At 49.4% G+C, this 23,624-nt stretch overlaps 2 protein-coding genes across 2 annotated transcripts; both read left to right on the top strand.

The window, feature by feature from the left end:
* Positions 1 to 98: 98 nt before the first annotated feature.
* Positions 99 to 668, top strand: LOC139440737 (annexin-2 receptor-like). The gene has a single exon (XM_071220740.1). The coding sequence runs from the start codon at positions 99 to 101 to the stop codon at positions 666 to 668; it is 570 nt and encodes a 189-aa protein (XP_071076841.1).
* A 14,276-nt stretch (positions 669 to 14,944) lies between these two features.
* Positions 14,945 to 15,355, top strand: LOC128781254 (large ribosomal subunit protein eL27-like). The gene has a single exon (XM_053927297.1). It carries the CDS (start codon positions 14,945 to 14,947, stop codon positions 15,353 to 15,355), a length of 411 nt encoding a protein of 136 aa, XP_053783272.1.
* The last annotated feature ends 8,269 nt before the right edge of the window (positions 15,356 to 23,624 follow it).

The raw sequence follows: 23,624 nt of genomic DNA, 5'->3' as shown, positions 1-23,624 counted from the left end.
GGAGAAGAGCATAAATACCGAGGCTGCTGGTACGGCTGAGGGCTTTGGCTCGTGCATCAGCTCAGACGCTTGTGTCCTCCTGGTCCGAGGTCTCTGCGATGGAGCAGCACTTTCTCGACGTCGTGAATCCGGCCTGGGATGCCGCTGACTGCGCGCCACATTCCAGGCGTCCGTGGTGGCCGATCTCCGAAGATTCCGCGCCACGGCCGCTGCCTCTCTACCCGGTACTGGGAGAGGGGGCAGGCCCCGGTGGCGCTTACGACGGGCAACTGCTTTGCAGTCCTTGTTGGCGGCTGCCCTCGGTCTACGAGCGGTACAGACGCTCTACGGGTGACCAGAGCCCCTGGGAGGCAAGCCCCGCGCAGCCCAGGCCCAGCGTCTCGCTGGAGACCCCAGCAGAAGCCGCCAGAGAGCCTGAGCCCCCAGAGGAAAGCGCGTCCCAGCCGATTGCACCGGCCCTGTGGCCCAACGCCGGAGACGGACTGCAGATCGCCGAGAACCTAGAAGGCGCGCGCCCTGCAGAGCGCCGTCCCTCTCGGCGTCCCGCCGGATGGTGCCCGCACCCGGATTTCTCAGGCTGCCTGCGCTGGATCCGTCGCGCTGTCTGCACCCTGAGCCGCGCGGCTGCTGGCTGCTGCGCGGCCTTCTTGGACGTGAAAGAGCCCTGAGATCGCAGCGGGCAGGGAGCCTTTGGGGGTCGTCCGCGGCACAATAAAATGGCGTGGTGTTCCTTCAGTGTCCCCTGGCAATTATCGTCTCTTTGTCCCGGCAGCCCTGGTCTTGCCGTGTCCTCGCTCGCTGCGTCCTCTACACTTCTTGCTTTTATTTTCTGGCTTTTACTGTCGCTGCTCCATACTGGCTCTAATGACTGACAGTCACTGGTACTAACCGGCTGCGTTCATTACAGACTTTTACTTTTGGACGCGTTTACTTACACAGAGGACGTTAGAGCGGGTCAGCTCCGTTGTCAACTACGAGCGTTTGGTTGATGGACAAGGCTCAGTGCCCTCGGCTCTCTGGCACCTCTCGGCCGACGCAAGGCAGCCGATTTCTCCGGTTTCTCTCCAGCAACGTGTCTGGCGGCAGAGCTCTGGACTGCGGGCTGTGTGCCTACTTCAAGGAGACCCTTGCTTGCCTCGCCTCTCTACCCCGCTCCTTGCTTTCTGGGCTCTGCGGGGCTGGTTCTCTGTGCCGTGTGCCGAAGGATCGGGCCGCCTTGTGGGCCCCTGATGGTTGATCCCTGCTCTGTGCTCCTTTACGCCTATGAAATCGTGTCTACCGTTTTCTCGACGTTGACGTCGTTAGTGCCCATTCACTCCGTTGTCAACGGCGGATCCCGGACCACGGCACCGCTGTTGGCTCTGCTCACGTTCGCCCTGTTGCGGAGTGCAGGATTTTTGCGGTTTCCTTACCGGAACGTCCCTGTCGGCGCAGAGCACTAGAGGGGCGCGACAGCGCGCGGAGCCCTGGGAGGATGGTGATTGTGTCGCCTCTCTCCACGGCTAACTCCTCTCCCCCGGCTGCGGGGTTTGGGGTCTGTGCGTTTTGTCAGCAGTTCTTCCTAGCTGTCCTGACCTACCGATTGTGCCCTGCACTATGCCCCTTTCTTTGCCTGTTTGGGACTACGGAATCCTTGACGTTGACGTCGTTAGCGCGGGTTAAGTCCACTTACGGATACGCTTTTCTGGACCACAGCAACGCTGTGGGTTGGCTGGCCCAGCAGGCCCTCTTGCAGAGCTGCTGATTTCTCAGGTTTCGCTCCAGCAAAGTCTCTACTGACACACAGCCCTAGAGGGCCCCAGCTGGGTGTCGTTTTCAGGGACCCAGTGGTTTCCTTTCCACCCTGGATGGGTTCTTTCTCTCCCTGCCTGCCTGGCTGCTGTCTGCCACCTGCAGAGTTGGTTCCCTGTGGTTTCACTATGAGATGTGCTACGACGGTCCCACCCACTGATTGTACCGTGCACGGTGCCCCCTTTCCCGTATTTCATTTGGTGCACGACGACGGTATTTTTGAGTGTGACGTTGCTAACGCAGATTAAGTCCCTCTTCAGTTTGGGCTTGTTGGGGCCCAGCCAGGCTCGGGGCTTTGCCTTCCCTAGACCGGTTGCACCCTGTCGGATTTCTCCGATTTCCCTCCGGGAGTGTGTCTGTGAGCATAGAGACCCAGTGGTGTTTGTGGGGGATTATTTCAGGGACCACTTGGTTTCCTCCCCCCTGAAGCCCTAAATGATGTGCCCCTGCTGCAAGGAGAGTTCTCCCTACGTATTGCCAATAGTTCTTGCCACAGACTTCTCACGGGTAGGCTGTGTCTGGCACTGAGCTCCTTTCTGTGAATTTGTTCCGTGATCGGATTTTTGGACAGTGCCGTCAGTGCAGATGCACTCTGTGTGCCTAACGGTGTTTGGAGCCCTGCACCGTCGTTGGCCCAGCTGTAGTTTGCCCTGTGTGAGCGAGTGTGCTTTCTCCGGTTTCTTCTCCAGCAGTGTTCCTTGCGTAGAGCCCCTGTGGAGTTGGTTGTGCGGTGATTTTCGGCACAACTTGATATCCAGAGCCCCCCCCCCCACGCCCCCGCACCGCTACTTGCTGGCCCCCTGCTGCAGGGAGAGTTCTCTGTAGGATTTGCTAATAGTTGCTGTCACATACTTCTGAGCAGTGGGTTGTTCCGTGTACTTTGCCCCTTTTTTCGTATTTCATTCGGGTTACGGATTTTTTGACGGTGGCGTTGTTGGTGTGGTAGAACTCCGGCTTCAAATTCGCGTTTTCGCACCCCTGCAACGCTGTTTTCTCTGCGGGGGCTCGCCCTGTGGCGGTGGGTGTGATTTCTCCGGGTTGCTCTCTAGCAGCGTCTCTCTGGGAGCAGAAGGCTAGAGGGGGTGCCTGGGCGCTGATTTCAGGGAGACCCGTGGGGTCGTCTCCTCCCTGCGGGGTTCACTGGTCGGCCCCGCACCCCCACCCCGCCACAGGGTGGCTTCTGTCTTTGCTTTGCTCCTGCTTCTCCCTACCTTGTCCTGTGGTGGTGATTGCTCGTTGCTCCGTGCCCGTTGATTCCTATTTCTTTCGCGTCTACCGTTTCACTTGAGTTTGTGCGTTGCGGGTAATTCCGTTTTCAGCTACACGGTTTCTTTTTGTTTTTGACGTCTAGCTTGCATCCGCCCAGCAGGGAGAAGAGCATAAATACCGAGGCTGCTGGTACGGCTGAAGACTTTGGTTCCTGCATCAGCTCGGACGCTTGTGTCCTCCTGGGCTGAGCTCTCTGTGATGGAGCAGCACTTTTTCGACTTCGTGATTCCGGCCTGGGACGCCTGTGACTGGGCGCCACAGCTCCAGCCTCCGTGGTTTCTTATGTCCGAAAACTCTGGGCTGTGACTCCCGTCTGTCCACCAGTTACTGGCAGTGTCCCCAGGCTGCTATAGTACAGACCGCGTGGTGGGGGTTTGGTGGATGGTATATTCTTACTGAATGGACCCCCCTTTTGCTGTGGGCATTGCCCCCTCCCCCACTCCTTACTTGTTCTACTTGCCAGGTGTCAGGGGAAAGACATCTCTCAATGCCAGACATTGGTGAAAATGAAAGGAATTATTTATTTCGCATTCATACAGACTGAGAGTATGACTCCGTGTGTGCATGAAAACGAGTAAAGTTCTGTACAATACCCACAGACACAACAGTCCTTCATTCTCCCCTCCTGGAGGTCCAGGATACTGTTTCTCAGGAAAAGAAGTAGAAGTCCCTGGCTCGGGTTCCCGGCACCATCAGCTGTGTGTCGTGTGGAGATCTCCAATTAATGCCAAACCCTGTGGCACCTTCTCATGTCTCACCAGCAAGAGTCCTCTCACCCCCTTTCTTCCAGGCAAAGTGTCTCCTGCTTCCTAAGCCACATGACAAAAGGGAGCTCCCCAAATCCGTGTGCTTCTGACTCTCGCCAAAGCCGAGTGGTCCTCTCCCAGCAAGGCTGCTGCACCTGGGTTTCAATCTCAGCACCAATAGGGCTGCTTCCTCTGCAGCCCTATTTCCAACTCCTCCCATAACTGACTTCACCTGGCAAGGAACCAATGCTCTGCAAGCTCTCCAGCAGGTGCTGTAACCAGGGGGAGCTGCCTCATTACATCTTGGGTGGGTGTCACTCCTGTGCCCCTGGCTCTAAGGGTGGCCACAGCTATTTAACACATCCATGGAAACAGTTAAAGGTGATAGATATGTTAAATGACCATGCGGGAGGTTAGCTGCGAAGCTGTTGCTATTCAAAACAACTCCCAATGGCCCTGCTCCAGGCGTCCCAACCCTCAGCTCAGACTTGTGGGGGTGAGGACATCCTTCACATATTTTTTCTATTTCCTGAATACCCTGAGTTCTCCACCCCACTACAAATCCTTCTTTGCGCGCCCCCCCCTCCCTTTGGCTGCACCCTGCTACCAGGCTACGGTGGCGCTTACAACGGGGAAGTGCTTTGCAGTCCTGTTGGTGGCTGCGCTCGGTGCACCAGCGGTACAGACTCTTCACCGGAGCCCAGAGCCCCCGGAAGGCAAGCCCAGCGCAGCGCATTCCGAGCCTCTCGCTAAAGGCACTAAAGACCCCAGCAGCAGCCGCCAGCGAGCCTGAGCCCGCGAAGGAATCCCGGTCCCAGCGGCTTTCGCTGGCCCTATTGCCCTACGCGGGAGACGGACTGCAGATCGCCAGGACCTTTGAAGGCGCGCGCCCAGCGAGGCCCCGAGCTGTGCCGCACTCTGAAGGTGGCGCGCGGTCACAACCTGAGTGGGCTCCAGTCCGTCTGTGGCATCGGCGGCAGGCCCAAGGAACGAGCTGCTCACCCTTTCTTTCTGCATGCACTCCAGATAGGTGATCTCACGCCTGGTCGTGCTTAATGCACAGTCTAGACCTGCATCTGCAGCTCAGGCTTTGCTGGTGAGCTCCATGCTGGGGGCTGGGGGCGCGCCCTCGGGGGGCCTCAGAGCTACCTCTTCTGCACATCACATTTGCTCCTCTCACTGAGTTGTGTTCTGGGTCACGGATACCTACACCAACCCATTAGTAGAATGAGTCATAAACCTGAGGAGTATTTCTTTTGTTTTCCTCTCCTACTTTTCTCTCTGTCACACACATGCATCTAATCAACATATTACAAAGTCTTGCTGAATTTCAGCCCCTAATAATTCTCAGACCATTGACTGATACGATTTCTAGAACACCACTGAGCAGTTTCTATGAAGAGGGTTTGACAGTTTCATATCCTTTCACAAATCCTATAGTACCATGTAAATCACGGGTACAATAAAACCCCAAGCGTTGGATGATATAGATGTGTGAGCACGGGCATAGCAAGAAGTGAACGAAAAACGCAACAGAATGTTAACACTGGCTGGCTGTTGGTGGTGGGATGAGAGAATGCTGTTTTTCTTCCTTACAAGGTTCAGTATTTTCTCAATGCGTCACACCAAATGTGCCATCATTAAACATGAGCCCCATGAAAACAGATACATTGCTTTGTTCTCTTATGTATTTGAAGTGCCCAGAGCAGTATCTTACACATAGTAGGTGCTTAATAAATATTTGTTGAGTGAATGAATCTTTATAATGTAAAAAAAAAATCCTTTTCTTCCTCACCTGGGTTGTGTCTTATTTTAAGGCAATTGTCATCCCTTCCCTTAAACGCCCTGTGGCTAAAATGCTCAGCCCTGGCCCTGCCTGCAGGCGTCATCCCTGCTCTTGGCTCTTTCCTGCCCACCCTAGCAGACACTCGCCCGCTAGCCCTTCCTTCCCCTTTCTTCCCCAGCAACACTGCCAGGCAGACTGGCCCAAGTCAGTTTTCTGAGTGACAAGAGCGTCATGGTGGGATAGGTTGTCTTCGGCCCTCAGCAACATTAAACTGGTCCCACACAGACAAAAGTGCTTTGGTGGGAGCCATGGGACCCTGCACCCATGGACCTGGGAGGAGTCTCAACCACCTGTCAGGTAAGAGGCATGTGGACCTGCTGTGGATCCCGCAGTGATCTGTGAACCAGCACAAGCCCTCTTGGCTGTATTCTTGCAGCCCCTATAAAAACACTTTAAAACAATCACCAACGGAGAAGAAACCTTTGTGGAAGTCTAGGTTTCCATTGAGTTGAAAAAAAACAGTTTGGATGCTTTCTTTGGAGAAAGAAACTGCTTATCCTTGCCCCCAAAGCAGCACAGCTTACGGTTGAGAGATCTTCCCCGCCTGTGATTTCTCGCGGGGGGGGGGGGGAGTGGGATGTGGGAGGCGTGAGAGTGGGTGTGTGAGCACAGCTCCCCTAGCTGTGCGGACGCTGACAATGAGGCACTTACAGACTGACAGCCTAGGCGGAAAGCTGACTGGGATTTGCAGGCAGAGGAAAACCGCGAACTTGAACTTGAGCTCCACCTTTGGGAAAACTAAAGAGGCTGTCAGCACTAGGCCAGGTTCATTGCAAGATCAGAGAAGGCAGTCAAGCTCCAGAGTTCCGCCACAAGAGGGCGCGAGAAGCGTGGAGCAGGAGTACACACAGGTCTGAGAGAAATAACCTGAGTCCTCTTGCATTTCTCCGCCCAAGTCAGCCAAGGCTGGAGGAGGTGACTGCTGTTTCCAAGGCAAAGACAGAAATGTCAACCTTCAGGGAACACGAAAACTCCAGGGCACTTGACACTACCGATGGGTCCCCATAATCTTCCAGTAATCAACATGAAAGCTGTGAGGTTCTGCTAATTCCTTGATGAAGAATTCAAAATAGCTACTTTGGGGAAGCTCAGTGAGCTACCAGGAGACACAGAAAGAAAATTCAAGGAAATCAGGACACTATTGGGTCAAAGAATACATAAATGGAAACAACTACTTCTTCAAACAACAAAAAAGGAAACAGCACACCAAAACTCTGGGATGTAGCTGAAGCGGTTTCCCATCTTGCTCTTACCAGCAGGTGGCCCCCTGGGCAAACTACTCCCACTGCCTGGAAATACGGCATGCTATTTACATGATGTGTATGTATTTAAGATCTTCAGGTCACTTACCTCTCAAAAAAAATTCAGGATCAAGTCCACTTCTATCAGCGCTGCCCTGTAAGCAGATTTCTCCTCACCACTGTCCTTTATCACCGTCCTGTCCTAACCCACAATTTGGTAACAGTCAATTATTGAACCAGCTCTTCCATGAACTGGTCCAAATGCATGCCTCCTTCATCAATTGTCCGTAGGAAACAGGTGCAGGTGTGACCTGAATTCCTGCAACACAGGAAGATGGCATTGGGCTCCGGGTCACGTATTTGGTTTCCTAATGAGCCCTGGGTACCTGGGCTCATTTCTGAATGCACCATATCATGGATGCTGCAGCAGCCACCCAAGTGTATGACTCAGTGAGTCTGATCAGCTGGATTTCCAGGGGCATTTCCAGCTCCATGGTCAGGTGCCTGGGCTGTGTATTGGATACACTGGGTCCTGTGGGGCCGAAAGTGCACGTTAGCATCTTCAGCAGCTTTGTCCTGCCATGGACAAGATCCCTCTCTTCCTCTGGGCTCCATCTGACCTCCAGAGACTCATGAGTCCCTGACTAAATGGGTGGAGTGCTGTTGCCAACAGTGGCCCATGCTGTTTTCACATCTGAAAGTGGCCCTGGCCAGCGTGGCTCAGTAGGTTGGGCCTCGTCCTGCAAACAGAAAGGTCTCGGGTTCCATTCCCTGGCAGGGCACATGCCTGGCTCCATGTTTGGTCCCCTGTCAGGGACTCAGCAAGAGGCAACTGAACCGTGTTTCTCTCTCACGTAGACATTTCTCTCCTCTTCCTCCCTCCATTCCCCTTTCTTGAGAATCAATGAAAAAAATTAAGGATAAAAAACTGCAAGAGGCCCCAAGTGCTCTGCTTATTGGTGGTAAGAATACAATAAGATACAATAAATTTTCAAGATACAATAAATTTCAAGATACAAAGTTCAAGATACAATAAATTTTCCTTTAGTTGGTGTGCCCTGGGCCACTGGTACCCTAAAAATGGTATCAAAGGGGCATGCCCCAAATTTCTGTAGGATTTACGGTATCTCTGTGGTAAATCATGATTTTCAAGGAATATGTCTTTTTTATCTAAACTTTCAATTTGTTGATATAAGGCCACTTATACTATCATGATTGTCTCTCTACTGTTTACAGATTCTGTAGTGATGTTCTTTTTTATTCCTGATCTTATGATATTATTAATTTACTCCTCGTCAGTTCTATTTCTATTAGTTAATCTTATTAGGGGCTATCTATTGTGGTCTTGTTAATCATTTATAATGTCTGTTTAATGTCTACATCATTAATGTTTATTCTTATAATTATTTCCTTCTAATTTCTTTGAACTTAATTTCCATTAGTTTTCTAATCTCTTGAAGTAGATCCTTAATTAATATTATAGGTATTAGTTTTTTAAATATAGTCATTTAAAGGTGAATATTTATCTCTCCACATGAGATTTTAGGCATATTCTTCAAGGTTGATGTTAAATATTCATTAAAAATCAATTAAAATATTTTGTAATTTCCACTGTGATTGTTTTTCTGTGACTCATGGGTATTTAGATATTTATTGCTGTTTTACTTCCAAATATTTGGCATACTGCGGTAACTTTTTGTTAATGATTTCTAAATTGATTTTAATGTGACATCTGTCGAAATCATTTTAAATGCATATTGGAATTTAGTATACAATAGTGATAGTTTCTCGAAGTAGTGGGAAAATATTAATTATTCATCAAATATGTGCAACATCAACTAGCTACTTACCACTAGGGATAAACATAGGTGGCTCCCTCCCTCCCTCCCTCATTATTCCAAAGTAAATTTCCAGTGAATAGAATATTTAATGTGTTTATTAATAAAAGATTTAAAAGAAAATATGTAATTACATGTGAATAGAAGATTTAAAGATTTATATGGAAGAATAAACACATTTGAAGTAGTTATTGGATGATATTTTGGAAAACCCACCTTTTTATTATTGCTTATATGACAGATGCCGAATTCTTAGCAAATTATCATAATAAATTATGTAAATTCATTATGATAATTTGCTAAGAATTACATCATGTAAAGTGAATTTTACATAATGAATTATATAAAATAGCTCGTAAAAACATGCTATTTTATTTCTTTCATTCCATCCTATTATATTCTCTTATCTCCACCCAGTTCTTCTCTTGCCTCATGCTAATTTTTCAATATTTTAAAAATTATGTATGCATCCGTGTAAATGTGTAGGATTTTAATGTGCGACTGTGTTTTTGATGTATATAAATGATATACTCAGATACACATTTCTGTTTTCATTATTCACTCATCATTATGATTTTAAAGTCAAGGTTTCTATACCTATGGCATGTCTGTTTCCTGTAGCTGCTGCATATGTTTCGTAGTAAGAATACACCACGTTTATATAAACACGTCCCTGCTGATGAATGTCACGGTGGCTTCCAACCCCCCGTGTGACGCGCAGTGGTATGATGAACGTCATCACGTACACACTCTCTGGGCCTTTTTGGGGCGTTTTTCTGTGATATAGCCCAGGGGTGTGGTGCAGAGGGACAAGGGGAAAGTGTACAAAGCTCCCCGCATGTGACCATATTGCTGTTCTGAATCCACACTGATGCCAGTCCCGAGGGAAGGTGTGTTCTCAAGTCCTCACCAACTCTTTGCATTACTCACGTTGCTCATATTTCCCCCTTTGGCAGTGTTGTAGTTTTAACATTTACTTATCTATGATGCTTTCGAGCCTCTCTTTATACACTCTTTAGTCCCTGCTACATGAAAGCACAGTGCTCGTATGCAACTTTCTTGAACTGAAATGGCAGAGAACCAAGAAATTAACATAAATTTATATGAAAAAATTTTGAAGATATTATTTACTTTTAGAGAGAGGGGAAGGGAGAAAGAGAAACATCAATATGTGATAGCCTCTTGTGCGCCCTCTACTGGGGATCCTGACTCACAACCCAGGCGTCTGCTCTGACTGGGACTCCAGCAGGCCACCCTTGGTGGCACTCAATCTACTTAGCCACACCAGCCAGGCCTATATGAAACATTTTTTGAGCATTCCCAGACTCAAAATACCCTGCCAAGTTATACCAAATAATACATAAAACCTAAAACAACACTAACATACAGTAAAAGCAGCATGATATTGTTTGCCAAAAAGCTTCCACAGCCAAAAGCTCTGTGAAAGAAAGGGTTCACTGAGCCAAATGCTAGTCCAAAAAGGATGAGGTCCTGGGGATGAACCAGGTGTACATGGAAAATCCAAGTATGCGTCCTGGAGTTGATGGGCTCTTTTGTGGAAACAGTTTGGGGATGAAAGACGTAAGGCTATGGATAAGGGGGTGGGTGAAGGCGAAACGGGGCTAGCTCTGGAGCAGAGACTTAATCCTTCAGAAGAGGGGTTTGGTTCGGTGGCAGCCATCTGGAGAGCTCCTGGGTAAGCCCGGAGCAGAGGCTCCTGCTGACCCGTGGCACTGGCTTTTTCCTTAGACAACCCCAGAGACGGGCACCTGGAAGATAATTCTGTTTCTACAAAAACTCAGGGATGTAAGCAGGGTCTTTCTGGTTTTTCCCTGCAGCTGGTAACCCCTCCTGTCTCTCCCTTCCTTCCTGTGGCCTGCTCTAATTAATTTAGGGCAAATCAGAAGTGCTTTCTTGTCAATATGATAAATATACAGACTCTATGAGGTAGAAATAATGTGTTTATAGGGTAGTTTCACTTATTAAAAACACTGACTTGATTTCTCCTTCAATATTGTTATAAGATGATGGAATACTGCGCTTTATATACCTGTCAATTCACTCAGGCAGGAGACTTCCTTTTTCCATTCCTGGATGCCGACTAACTAGACCACTTGCTACAGGAGGGCCAATAGTAACTTCAGCAGCTTTCTAGGTTCTTTCTCTCTGCATGTAAGTAGTATGAACGGTAGACCCAGGCCAGCTCAGTGCATGCACAGTGTCTTTGTTCGCCAGGATGGAAATGCTTTATTACACCAAATTTATTCTAAGTGCAACACCCCACAAGCTCTCGTAGGCTTTCCTCACACCTAACGGAAGCACACAGTGAACCAAGATAAAGCACAAATGCTCACTGACACAGCTCAAAGCCAGGGCAGCTCGATGCTGAGATGCTGAGATGCTGAGCACGGTCGCCGGGGAAGGAGCGAGCCAGGCCACTCTCGCTGCTCCAGGTGCACGCTGCCTCCCTAACAGTGGGAAAAAGAGACGCTGAATTCTACTTTTACTTCTCACCTGTTTTCATAACAGCAAACATTCTTTTCATATTTCTCTCTATTAGTGAAAACAGGTACCTATGTAGAGCTTTCAGAAAAACTAAGGGGTGTAAAGTGAACTTTTGAAAAGCAGAGTTTACCTGTGTGGTGCTATTCTTCTGTGAATGACCTATTCACATCCCTTGAAAGTTTCCCTTTGGATTTCCTGCCTTATCATTTTGATTTGTAGAGGCTGCATGTGCTGCGTATACAGCTATTAATCACTTGTGAGTTTTAGACTCTGCAATTATCTTCTCTCAATTGTCACCTAACAGTTTTTCCCATGTGTTATAGCTCCAAGATGTAGAAATGTTTCTTTCTATAGACTATCCTTCTAATCATATTTTTACAGTGTATTATGTCATTATCTCCAGGGTATATAACTATTACACACTACTTTTGGCAACTGACGTTCTACTGTTTAATTTTAGTTCTGCATTGTTTTTTCATAATTGAGATTTTATTTGTTGTTTTGAGGATAAGTGCACAGACCTTTATATTTGTACTCAATTTTCAACATACGTACCAAAACCCTAAAAAGCCAGATGGTTGTGATTCTTTTCTAAACCGTTATTCCAGTGGCTTTCCAGATTAACATTGGGAGGTGGATTTTCCCTAATAGAATATCAAGCGCCAAGCTCTTACATGCAAGCTTACACTGAAGCATGGTTCTTACCTGGAAGCTTCTCAGGGAGTTTCTTTATTGTCTGTCTCCTGAGTTCTTCCATGCTCAAAACTATCTGTAACATTGAAATGGGGAGGTTATTATAAATTTATGACTCGGGGATTTTTTCTTGAAAATATATATCTTAGCCTACTTAAAAGGACAAGGTTCAGTTATCAACAAATATTTTTGAGCATATCAATGAAAAACAATGTGGTTTTGACAAACTTTTCCCAGTAAACGGAACTAAGTTTCCTGGGGAAGGGGGCTAATTGTGGGTCAGGGGCCAGAACAGTGGGAGCTGCCCCTGCACAGTCCGTTATTGTACCAGGAATCGAGGGCAGTGTGAAAGACTAGGATCACGCCATAAAGGGGGGAGGAGTGAGGTTGACGGGCTTTCACCGACCTAAGATAACAAAATCTGACCACCAAATGAAATAGCAAGTACAATGAACTTAAACACTGTCTGGTTCTAGAGGATGCAGGGATGAAATCAGGCATGCAATTTTTTCTAAAAGTGAAGCTTAATACCTATGAAAGGAAAAAAGAAAAAGGAGAATTGGATAAGAAAACCTTGCAGACTGTGATGCAGATCTGACACATTTTCTGCCAGGCCAAGGGATGGAGGCTGAAGCAAAGGTTACTCGTTAAAGGTTCTTGTTCAATGTGCCTGGCTCAGTGACCAGCTGATGGCTGCCTCGGAACACCTGTGTCCCAGACCCAGGTGCTGAGGCAGGCTCCCCTGGGACTGAGAGCTGGAGGCTGTCAGAGAGTTATTTTCAGCCCAGCTGGGCTTGGTGTCTCCTTCCTCAAGGGGCGGGGCAGGGGATCTGAGCAGGTAGCGTCAAACTAATCAAATGCACCAAAACCCGGGTGTTCAATTTATAACGACACTTAAACTAACAACCCTTGTTAATTATCACCGGATGTTGCTAGGATGTATCTTTTTTCTGCAGACTGACAAAGAGAAATAATTACTTATCCAGCCATTGCGGTATGAATTGCATTGTAGCCTAAGAAAACAATTATTGAAATTCAAAAAGTAGTCAGCACCCCTATGTTCATTGCAGCCCATTCACGATAGCTAAGATATGGAAGCAACTTAAGTGCCCATCAGTAGATGATTAGATAAGTTGTGGTACTTATATATAAAGGAATATTACTTGACCATAAAACAGAATAAAATCTTTTTTTTTTAATTTTTTATTGTTATTCAATTACAGTTGTGTGCCTTTTCTCCCCAGCCCTCCACCCCACCCCAGCCAAACCCCCTTCAGAATAAAATCTTACCATTTGTGAGAACATAAATGGGCCGAGAGTGAAATAAGGGAAGTAAGTTAGAGAAAGACAAATACCATATGCTTTCACTTATATGTGGAATATAAATAACAAAATAAACAAACAGAACAGAAGGAGACTCATAGATGCAGAGAACAAACCAATGGTTGCAGATGAGAGGGGGTTTTGAGGGGTGAGAAACAGGTGAAAATATCCAGAAGTACAAATCGGTGGTTACAAAATAGTCACAGTGATGTAAATTCAACACGGAATATTGTCAATAATATTGTAACAACTATGTAAGGTGCCGGGGGCTACTTTACTTTTGGGGGGAACACTTCATAAATTATATAAATGTCCAAGCGCTGGGCTGTACACCTACACCACAATCATATAAAATAATGTAGAATGCCAACTATATTGACAAAAACCCACATCGTGTCGCATACCTTACATATGTACAATTTTAAAATAAAAATATATTTTATGACTGAAAAATAAAAAGAAAACAATTAGTGAGAGAAAGAACATTTTTACTGTAGACACCCAACTAATAAATGAAGACGAATGATAGGAGGAAGTATTCATCATTTTCCATCCCCCCCAGGATATAATTAATCTAGGTAATGATCACTAACAGATGTTACACCATCGATTAAGCCACTAGTGGGGACCTTTGTAACAGAGGGATCAAGCCTACATCACCAAAATCCAGTTACAGTTCTTAATCTCACTGTCAGATAAAATGTGCCTCTTGATCAGCAGGAAGACGCAGCTTCACTTATGAAGTATTTTTGCCTATAAAATTCAAACTAAATGTAATAAATGTCGAGATCTTAGGTTCACAAGGACGATGTGTATAAAAGAAAATTAAACAGCACCTTGGGCGCAGTCAGCCAAATTCAGGAAGTCGAAAATTCTAGGGGACACATTACCTACATTTTTAAACATTAAAAGGCAAGAAAAAGAAGAGATGATAAATAACTACAAATCAGAAATATTTCTGTGAGACAAATCAAGCCTATGCAACCTGTGGGTCTTCTTTGAATTCCGATGCAAAGAAGTCAGCTGAAAAGAGGCATTTCAAAGGCGGGGCAATTTGAACACAAACTGCTGATTGGATAACATAGAGTCATTGTTAAGCCCTGACTGGTGTGGCTCAGTGAGTTGGGCATCACCCTGCAAACAGAAAGGTCGCTGGTTAGATTACCTACTGGTCAGGGCACAGGCCTGGGTTACGGCCAGGTTCCTGGTTGGGGGCATGTCAGAGGCAACGGGTCGATGTTTCTCTCCATCTCTTTCTCCCTCTCTCTAAAATAAATACATAAATTAATTAAAAAAAACTTTTTAGAAATCATTGGTAAAACAATGAAGTCTAAAAAAAATCACGATTATAAAAGAGGCCGGGCCCGTTGTGGGTAGACACTGTGGCACTGACAGGGAGACTGACAGGGCACATACGTTTTACTTGACAACACTCCAGAGAAAACACAACAAAACCAGAAACCACCACGAGCCATGGAGGAAGCAAGGCTGTCAAACACGGAAAACTGTGAAGCTTGGGTGGTGGATACATTTGGGTCCATGAAACTATTTTTTCTCTGTGGGAATGCTTGAATTTTTTCATAATAACACTTTAAAATAAAATACAATTATCCCAAAACGTATCCAAGAGATATGACTATAAGTCATTCAAAACTTAAGGGACTGCTCTAGGCCCCAGTGGCTGCCGCCAAGATGGGCAAGTTAACGAAACCCAAGAAGGTGGTGCTGGTCCTAGCTGGAGGCTACTCCAGACGCAAAGTGGTCGTCGTGAAGAACATTGATGATGGCTGGTCTGACTTCCTCTACAGCCATGCTCTGCTGGCTGGAATTGACCACTGTCCCCGCAAAGGGACAGCTGCCACGGGCAAGAAGAAAATCGCCGAGAGGTCTAAGATCAAGTCTTTTGTGAAAGTTTATAGCTACAATCACCTCACGCCCACGAGGTACTCTGTGGACATCCCCTTGGACAAAACTGTCGTCAACAAGGACATCTTCAGGGACCCTGCTGTGAAATGCAAGGCCCGAAGGGAGGCCAAAGTCAAGTTTGAAGACAGATACAAGACCAGCGAGAACAAATGGTTCTTCCAGAAGCTGCGGTTTTAGATCTTTTTTTGTTTCAGTCATTAAAAATGCAAAAACTAAAAAAAACTGAAGGGAAGTTATGTTCGTGTGTGTATGTGACTAAAATAGATACACATACAAATATGTTAAAAATCTGCTGAGCTTCCAGTGTCTGGTTCACGAATGACTCAGGTTTCTATGCATCGCAGTCCTTTCTGAACTTCAGAGCCTTACAAATCCAAAGGGAGATTTGATCAACATTTACACCCAAGGACGAACGCCCAGGGTCCCTCCTGTTCCTGCCCATTATCACGGGTTTTGCAGTTGCAATTGTTGGTGATTGATACTGTGCATCTGCAGACCAACCCTGGGCGGGGTTACTTCGATTCTAAACCAGCCAGCCAGCTGCATCCCAGTCCTTGAGGGCGGGGACCTTTCTGAGCATCCCAGTCCTTGAGGGAGGGGACGCTTCTGAGCGTCTCTGTCCTTAGACAGCCACCACCGAATGCCCCAGGCAGCGGACCTGAAGTGCTGTGGCCTGGACCACTCTGGCCAGCAAGAACCCCTGAGATTTCTGCGGAGTCCCCTCCCTGCACCACCCTCCCCCAGCAAATTGTCTTCATAGTTCTCAGACCATTTTCTTTCTCTACATAATAAAGACAAAAACAATGCCAGCCTTTTATTTCTCTGTGTGTGCCTAGCTTGTCTGTAGGGAAAGTCCAGGCAGGGGAGGGGCTGCTTGGCTTACCTGGGTTGGGGGGCAGGACACAGGTGAAATGCACTTCGCAGGGTTCATCATAAACTAATTTGCCCTCCTTGGAAGCAACAGTTAAACTAGTCTTATAACGACCTCAGACGCTTGCACCAAATGGAAAGTGATGAACTAAATTAGGTACATATGTTGATCACTTATTCTGAATGTGACATAAAAGAATGTCACATATTACAAGACTGACAGAAAAACGTAGGTTAAAAAATCGTTCCTCATGGGAAAATTCAATGGGAGGAAGGAAAGCAGAGAAAGGAAAATCACTAATAAGAGAATGCACATAATAGAGAACCAAGATGGCGGCGCAGGTAGACACACTGAGCCTCCTCGCACAACCAGAACTGACAGAAAATCGAACGGCAAGGGGGTCCGACACCAAGGAAATAAAAAATAAACATTCATCCAGACTGGTAGGAGGGGCAGAGATGGGCACTGGGGTGGAGAGGACTCGCGTGGCTGTGGCAGGACCGAGACTGGCGGAGTGTGGGACAAATGGCGCAGGCAGTCTGACCACTAGTGGCCCCTGTGGCCCCACATTGGCGCACAGATAAACCCAGAGGGCCGGACTCAGAGTGGCGGAGAGTGGGGCAAGCTGAGCAGTGGGTAGCACCCCGCGGCCGCACATTCGTGCACAGATAAACCGGACAAACGGCGGGGACCAAAGCAGACCGCACAACCCAGGGCTCCAGCTCGGGGAAATAAAGCCTCAAACCTATGATTGAAAACGCCCGTGGGGGTGGGGGCGGCAGAAGGAGAGACTCCCAGCCTCACCGGAGAGGTCATTGGAGAGACCCACAGGGGCCTAGAGTGTGCACAGGCCCACCCACTGGGGAACCAGCACCAGAGGAGCCCAGCTTGATTGTGGGTATTGCAGTGAAAGATTGAAATCTGGAGGAGAGTGAGGCAGGCGCCATTGCTCTCACTCGGCCCCTCCCCCACGTACAGCGTCACAGGGCAGCGACCAGCATTACCCCGCCCCAGTGAACACCTAAGGCTCCGCCCCTTAAAGTAACAGACACGCCAAGACAAAACAAAAAAAGGCTCAAATGACAGAACACTTCAAAGCTCCAGAAAAAATAAATACAACTAAGTGAGGAAGAGATAGCCAACCTATTGGATGCACAGTTCAAAACACTGGTTATTAAGACGCTCACAGAATTGGTTGAATTTGTTCGAAAACTAGATGAAAAAAAGAAGGCTATGCCAAGAGAAACAAAGGAAAATGTACAGGGAACCAATAGTGATGGGAAGGAAACTGGGACTCAAATCAACAGTGTGGACCAGAAGGAAGAAAGAAACATCCAACCAGAAAAGAATGAAGAAACAAGAACTTGGAAGGAACCTCCAGGACATCTTGAAACATTCCAACATCCGAATTATAGGGGTGCCAGAAGGAGAAGAGGAAGAACAAAAAATTGAAACTTATTTGAACAAATAATGGAGAACTTCCCTAATATGGCAATGGAAATAGACTTCTAGGAAGTCCAGGAAGCTCAGAGAGCCCCAGAGAAGCTGGACCCAAGGAGGAACACACCAAGGCACATCATAATTACATTACCCAAGATTAAACGCAAGGACCTACATCCAAGATTACTGTATCGAGCAAAGCTATCATTTAGAATGGAAGGGAAGATAAAGTGCTTCTAGATAAGGTCAAGTTAAAGAAGTTCCTCATCACCAAGCCCTTATTATATGAAATGGTAAAGGGAGTTACCTAAGAAAAAGAAGATCAAAAATAGGAACAGTAAAAATGACAGCAAACTCACAGTTATTAACAACCACACCTAAACAAAACCAAGAGCAAACTAGGCAAACAACTAGAACAGGAACAGAACCATAGAGATGGAGCTCACATGGAGGGTTGTCAATAGGGGAGTGGGAGGGGGAGAGGGGGGGAAAGGTACAGAGAAGAAGTAGCATAGATGATAGGTGGAAAATAGACAGGGGGAGGGTAAAAATAGTGTAGGAAATGTAGAAGCCAAAGAACTTATAAGCATGACCCATGGACATGATCTATAGGGGGGAATGTGGGAGGGAGGAGGTGGGCAGGATGGAGTGGAGTGGGGGGGGGAATGGGACAACTGTAATAGCATAATCAATAAATATATTAAAAAATAAAAAAATAAAAAATAATAAAAAAATAAAAAAAGAGAATGCACATAACGACATAAAACAGCATAGGGGTTTTGAGAAAACACTGGAGAATGTGGCGTGAACGCGATGTATTTGCCCACTAGGTATGAAAACAGTAGCACATTTGAAGTCTTTCCTCATTGACACATTCCAGCGTGGACGCATAGAGAAGTTACAATTTTAAGTAAGGTAGGGGACCCTATTTATCCACACTCACTGAATCTTCCCGGTACCCCTTTCCTTATGTGACCCGCCTACGTGAGGGCCTGGAATCACCGTCCAGACCCAGAGGTCAGCAGAAACTGTGATCGCGCAAGGATCGCGGCTCTGAAACTCTCCGCTCCCAAAGGGCACAGTCCACGCGAGACGGACAGGATGCCATACACGTGGAGTCTGCCTCTAAGTGTGCCTGACTCGCAGAGAGTCTTTCTACAGAGAGGACCAACTATGGCCACGGAACTTTCGCCCCAGGGACCTACGTCCTCTACCCGAACCCTTTCCCGCTCCAATCAATCAAGGAACCAGCCCCTCCCACTTTCCAAGGTCCTTCCCAAAGGCTGAGACACTCCCCTTTTTCGCCCCAGGCTCTTAACCGATTTGCAATGCAAATGAGGGTCAGTCAATACGAAAATCGGATTTCCCGAGGCCTTGGAGACCCAAGCAGTATAAAAGGCGCTGTGTGTACCTGCCGGAATCATTCGCCTCTGGTCCTGGGCCCGCTGCGCATCTCCTCCCGCTCAGGTGGCTGAAGCCATGGAAGCGCATCCGCCCGCCTGGGACGACCTGCCGTGGCTGTGGGGGTGTCTGGAGCCCAGCACGCCTCCGGGCCTGAACCGAGAGCAGGCCTGGGCCTGGGCCATGGACAACTTCCCCGCGCTGTGCCGCCCCTCCTGCGATGCCAGCCCCGAGAGCGTGGAACGCAGCCGAGGTGCCCACGGGCAACCGCGCCGCGTGCGCACCTCGCACGTGGATGTTCCCGGAGCCGGGAGGGGCCAGAAACGCTGTCGAGACCCGCGCGCCCACGATCGCAAAGCTGAATCCGCCCAGGACCCGCAGGTACCTCGGGGAGATACCAGCGCCGCAAGCCAGGGACACACAGAAGCTCCCGGCGCCACGCTGAGCCCAAGTCGCCCCCACAAGCGACCGAAAAATCACGCTTAATTTCGGCGGAACCTCGGCAGAAGGCCATCCACCCTGCTTGACGCCCTGCAAGGAGCCCACACAGCCCGGGAGGGGCCCGGAGAACGCCCTGCGGAGCAGCCCTGCTCGCTTCTTCCTCTCCCGAGGGACTCCCGGATTGCTCCCGGACAGCTTCCCTGTGTGAACGCAATCAATAAAAGGCTAAGGCCCTGGGCTTTGGCATCTACTTCTCACTGTCTGTGTTCCCTTCTGGAATAGGTGTGCTGTGTCGAACCCATGGAACCCCTTTCCTGTCCTCCCGCGCGGGCAAGCGATGCTCACCTGGGGCATGGGGATAGCAGAAGGCGGCGGCGGCGGCCCCGGGGCGGGAAGGGGCCAGGGCTGAGGGTGGACTGGAGGACTCTCAGAGAAGTCCTGGGTGTTTTCAGGGCCGGGGGGCCGGGCGGCGGGGAGCGCGGTGAGGGTGGTGGGGCGGTGGGACTGAGGAGGGCAGGACCGCAACGAAGGGAGGCGGGGGATCTCTGAGTGCGCCCCCCCTGGAGCTTAGCACTGAGAGCAGGCGTGAATAAATGTTCCTTGAATGTCTGAAGGGTCCATGAGCGGGATGGGGGAGGGGCGCCGGCTAGAGTTAAGGGGGCCCGAGGGGAAGACCTTACCCCTGGGCCATCTCCAAAGGACAGCGATGGGGTTCGGGGCACCGGCCCCAGATCACACTGTTCCTGGCAGCGACAGAAGGCTCCCCTTTGGGGGCCGCTTGGTGCCAGGATCCACGGGGTGCGGTGCAAGGGGGTGGGGCCTGGATGGGAGAACACCAGCCTGTGAGCCTGGAACACGCGCCCTGTGGGCTCGCATTCATTCCGCGCCTGGCATCCTAACCGACAATCCCTGTTCCAACCTGCTGCCTGATCCAAGATGCCACCTCTCCAGAGCGCACTGAGGGAATTATAGTCATCCTGGATGGGCCACGGGAGGGGACGCTAGGTCACCAATATCCGCAAGTTACCACCTGGTGGACTATCAAAACAGAGCAATCACACAGACTCCTTCCAGGGCACCCTCTGTGCACCTGGGCCACAGCCAGCCTGACACGGGGTCCTCAGGGCAGGGGCACTCTTTGGGTCACCTCCTTCCTCCCGTCCCAGCTACAAGGGGACATGGCTGAGATTTCTCCATCTAGATGGAGTGGTCAGGCTCTCCCTTGACCTCCATGCTGTGGGGCCTAAGAATCCACCTGCCATGTGACACTCAGAAACTGAGTTCAGCTTGGGAATCTCTGTTGCATCTGCTTTACAAAATTCCTCCGGAGGAACCTCTCCCATCCCTCTTACTGCGTCTTCCTCTGAACAGACAATGTGGTTCAGGAAAGCCTCCGTATTGGCTCCTAATGACGGAAGAAGTTGTGTTTCTGTTGTCCTCTGTCAAGATTTTGTTGTCTTTTCGATGAAACTGTGCATAAATGCCAATGCGTTTTTGTGTCAGGCAGTGTGAGTGTGTGAGGTGGGGAGGGAAGGAGATGGGACATCCCTCCGGAAGGGGTGCGAGTTCCAGCTGTCGTGTAGCTGGATGTGGGTCTCGGCAGGAGAAAGCAGAGATCCCCCTCGGTCAGAGGCAGTGAGTGATGGAACCGAGTCCCTGAGCAAACGACTGCCCCGCCTGCGTGCGGGCCTGCCAGTCAGCCCTTAGAGCTGGCCCATGGGATAACGGGGGGGACGAGGTATATTGGAAAAACACAGTTGAGAGAGGACATCTCCTGGCACGCCTATGACATTTGTTTTCTCCAGCGCCACGCCTGGGGCCCTGCAAGCATCTTCAGGATCCTCTGCCATCTCCACCAGCACTTGAGGGACACGCCTTTCCGCCATGGCGTACAAATTGAAGCTCCTCTGTTGGTATGACCTGACCTAAGGGAAAGGCCAAGGAAGAGCTTCCTATGGTGCAAGGGGATCCGCTTTGGGAAGCGGTGAGTCCGGGGACATTGGTGGCCCACACGCGCTCCCGCCTGCCACCTGGCCTGGGAGGCCTGGCATTGAAGCCCCGGGACCTGGCATGGAGTCCTGGTTGGAATGTTCGGAGGCTCAGTCTTTCAGAAGGCACTTGATCACGGCAGCCTCATTGTCCTCGAGAGGAAAACACAGTTTAATGATCCTACGGAGCATGTGGATCTCTTTCCCGGAAGCACCCTCCTATCCTAGGCTCCCCGCTGGCTCAGTGGGAACTCAGAAACGTTCACCGGGGCTTTCCTCTAGAGAGTTTGGGGGACAAGGTTTTCTGCACAGCTACCTTTGAGGTCCTTGAAAGCCTCTGCCGTTCTCCCCAAAACATGCTCCCTAAACCCTTCCACCTACCTCTTTATTTCCTAAGAGACCCCTCCAGCCCTGGGTCCTTCCCTGAGGCAGGTTCCTCCGTGCCACCTGCAGTGAGCCGATGCTGCAGCAGATCAGCGCTGGCCTTTCCACGGCAAACTGCAATGGCATCGCTCGTGCCCACCTGCTGGACCCCAAGGATGACTGTCTTGGGATTCCAGTGAACTCCATGTCATGCAGCTGAGGCTTGCAGGCTGGATCCCCTGTCAGGGCACACACCTAGGCTGCAGGTTCCGCCCCCAGTCCGGCAGCACACGGGAGGCCACGGATCCGGGCTTCTCTGTGCCATCAGTGCTTCTCTCTCTCTGCCCCTGACCTTCTCACCGGGGAAAGTCCATCCCTGCCCACACACGTTCCTGTGCCTTCTTCCCACAAATCTACATCCTGTCTTGTGACCCCTTCCCTTACCAGTAGAACAATACCCATTTTGGGTCCAGGCAGGTAAAGAGATGGAAGAAGGCTATTTGACTCCAAAATCCAACTACATTGACTTCACCTGAATTGTAGCGGTCATTTGTGCAATCTGGAAAACATTCTCACTGTCTTCCCTTCCCGAAATTCACCCCATTTGCAGTGTTGAGAACACCGCCCCCTGAAGATCCTGTCTGGGCTCATGCCCAACGCCAAAGGGTGAGCTTGCCCCACACTGCCACTCGAGGTCAGTGGAACTTCCTTCTTCTTGATGCTCTGAGTAGTTTTTTGTCCATGAAAGTTTCAAATACAGGTGGGACATTGTCAGGGACATACACTTTTCTTTAAAAAATAACAGGGAACACTGTGAGAGGTGTGGAAGGCTTACAGGTTAAAACAGGCTTTAGGTCCTCCAGCCCCGCGGAGGACTTGTCTGAGTCCAGGTGATCCCCATCGTGTGGGTGATTGGTACTGATCCCCTGTGGCCTGACTAGCCGGCCTGTTCTCACCCCAGGGACATCTCTCCCACTGCATCCACAGCAGCGGCCGGCCACCTGGCCCTAACTTCCCTGGTGGAAATGACTGTCCCTGGGGTTCCAACGTTCCCTGGGAAGGTCCCCCACCACAATGCTGGGTCCCCAAGGGGAGCGCAGTATTTGAAGCCATGTCCGGCTCACACTCAAACCTAGCCCAGCACAGCCTTCTGGCTTGAATATCCTCATCCCTCGCCCCGAGTCAGCAGCAAAGGTGGCGTGTTGCCTCAGTGAACACCTTGGACTCGCCATCGCTGGCTTCCTTGCTCAGAGCTCCAGGCCTCTGCCTCTCGTGTCATCCAATACTTTCATCCTCTTTTATTATTATCATCATTTTTGTGTAGCTTTTGTTTGGATTGTGGTTCCTTTATGGAATTTCTTTCCCATCTTTGCCCCTGCCGTTATCTTTCCGCTCGCCCCGTGGGAAAACACCGGCTTGGATGCCAGACACCACAAACATTGGAAGTGTTCTTTCCAGGTACTCAACCAGCCATCGTAGGGAAGGAGAGCTGGCTGTGTCCTCGTGCGGCCTTAACTGTGATCTTGCTCTCTCCCCAGAGAGCGGGAGCTCTGCCAGAGCAGGCACCAGTGTTCCTCTGTACGGGGAGCGGCCGGCACGGCACCTCCATCATGGCAGGTGACCCAAACATGCTTGCTGCCCTGAGCAGTGTGGCTCAGTTGGTTGGACTCGGTCCCGCAGAGTGAAAGGTGGCCGGTTCGATTCTGCTCAGGGCATATGTCCACGTTGTCGTTCCATGGAGTGTAGGAGAGGCAACGGATCTGTGTTTCTCTCTCATGTCTACGTTTCTCTCCTTCTCCCTCTCTTCCCCTCTCACCCTCAGGCCCTCCAAAAAAACCACACAAACCCCTACCATCCCCACATACACAGAAAAAACACGCTTGCACATGCTTGGAATTACGTTGTTATTACTTTGTTACGTTGAAGAGAACTTTTTGATCAT

The sequence above is a fragment of the Desmodus rotundus genome, chromosome 1, assembly GCF_022682495.2.
Source record: "Desmodus rotundus isolate HL8 chromosome 1, HLdesRot8A.1, whole genome shotgun sequence".
Classification (NCBI taxonomy): domain Eukaryota; kingdom Metazoa; phylum Chordata; class Mammalia; order Chiroptera; family Phyllostomidae; genus Desmodus; species Desmodus rotundus.
The sequence above is the reverse complement of the archived record's forward strand: the minus strand, read 5'-3'. Positions and strand labels throughout refer to the sequence as shown.

Coding starts and splice junctions, on each gene's coding strand:
- LOC128781254 (XM_053927297.1), top strand. CDS start 14,945: ATGGGCAAGTTAACGAAACCCAAGAAGGTGGTGCTGGTCCTAGCTGGA.
- LOC139440737 (XM_071220740.1), top strand. CDS start 99: ATGGAGCAGCACTTTCTCGACGTCGTGAATCCGGCCTGGGATGCCGCT.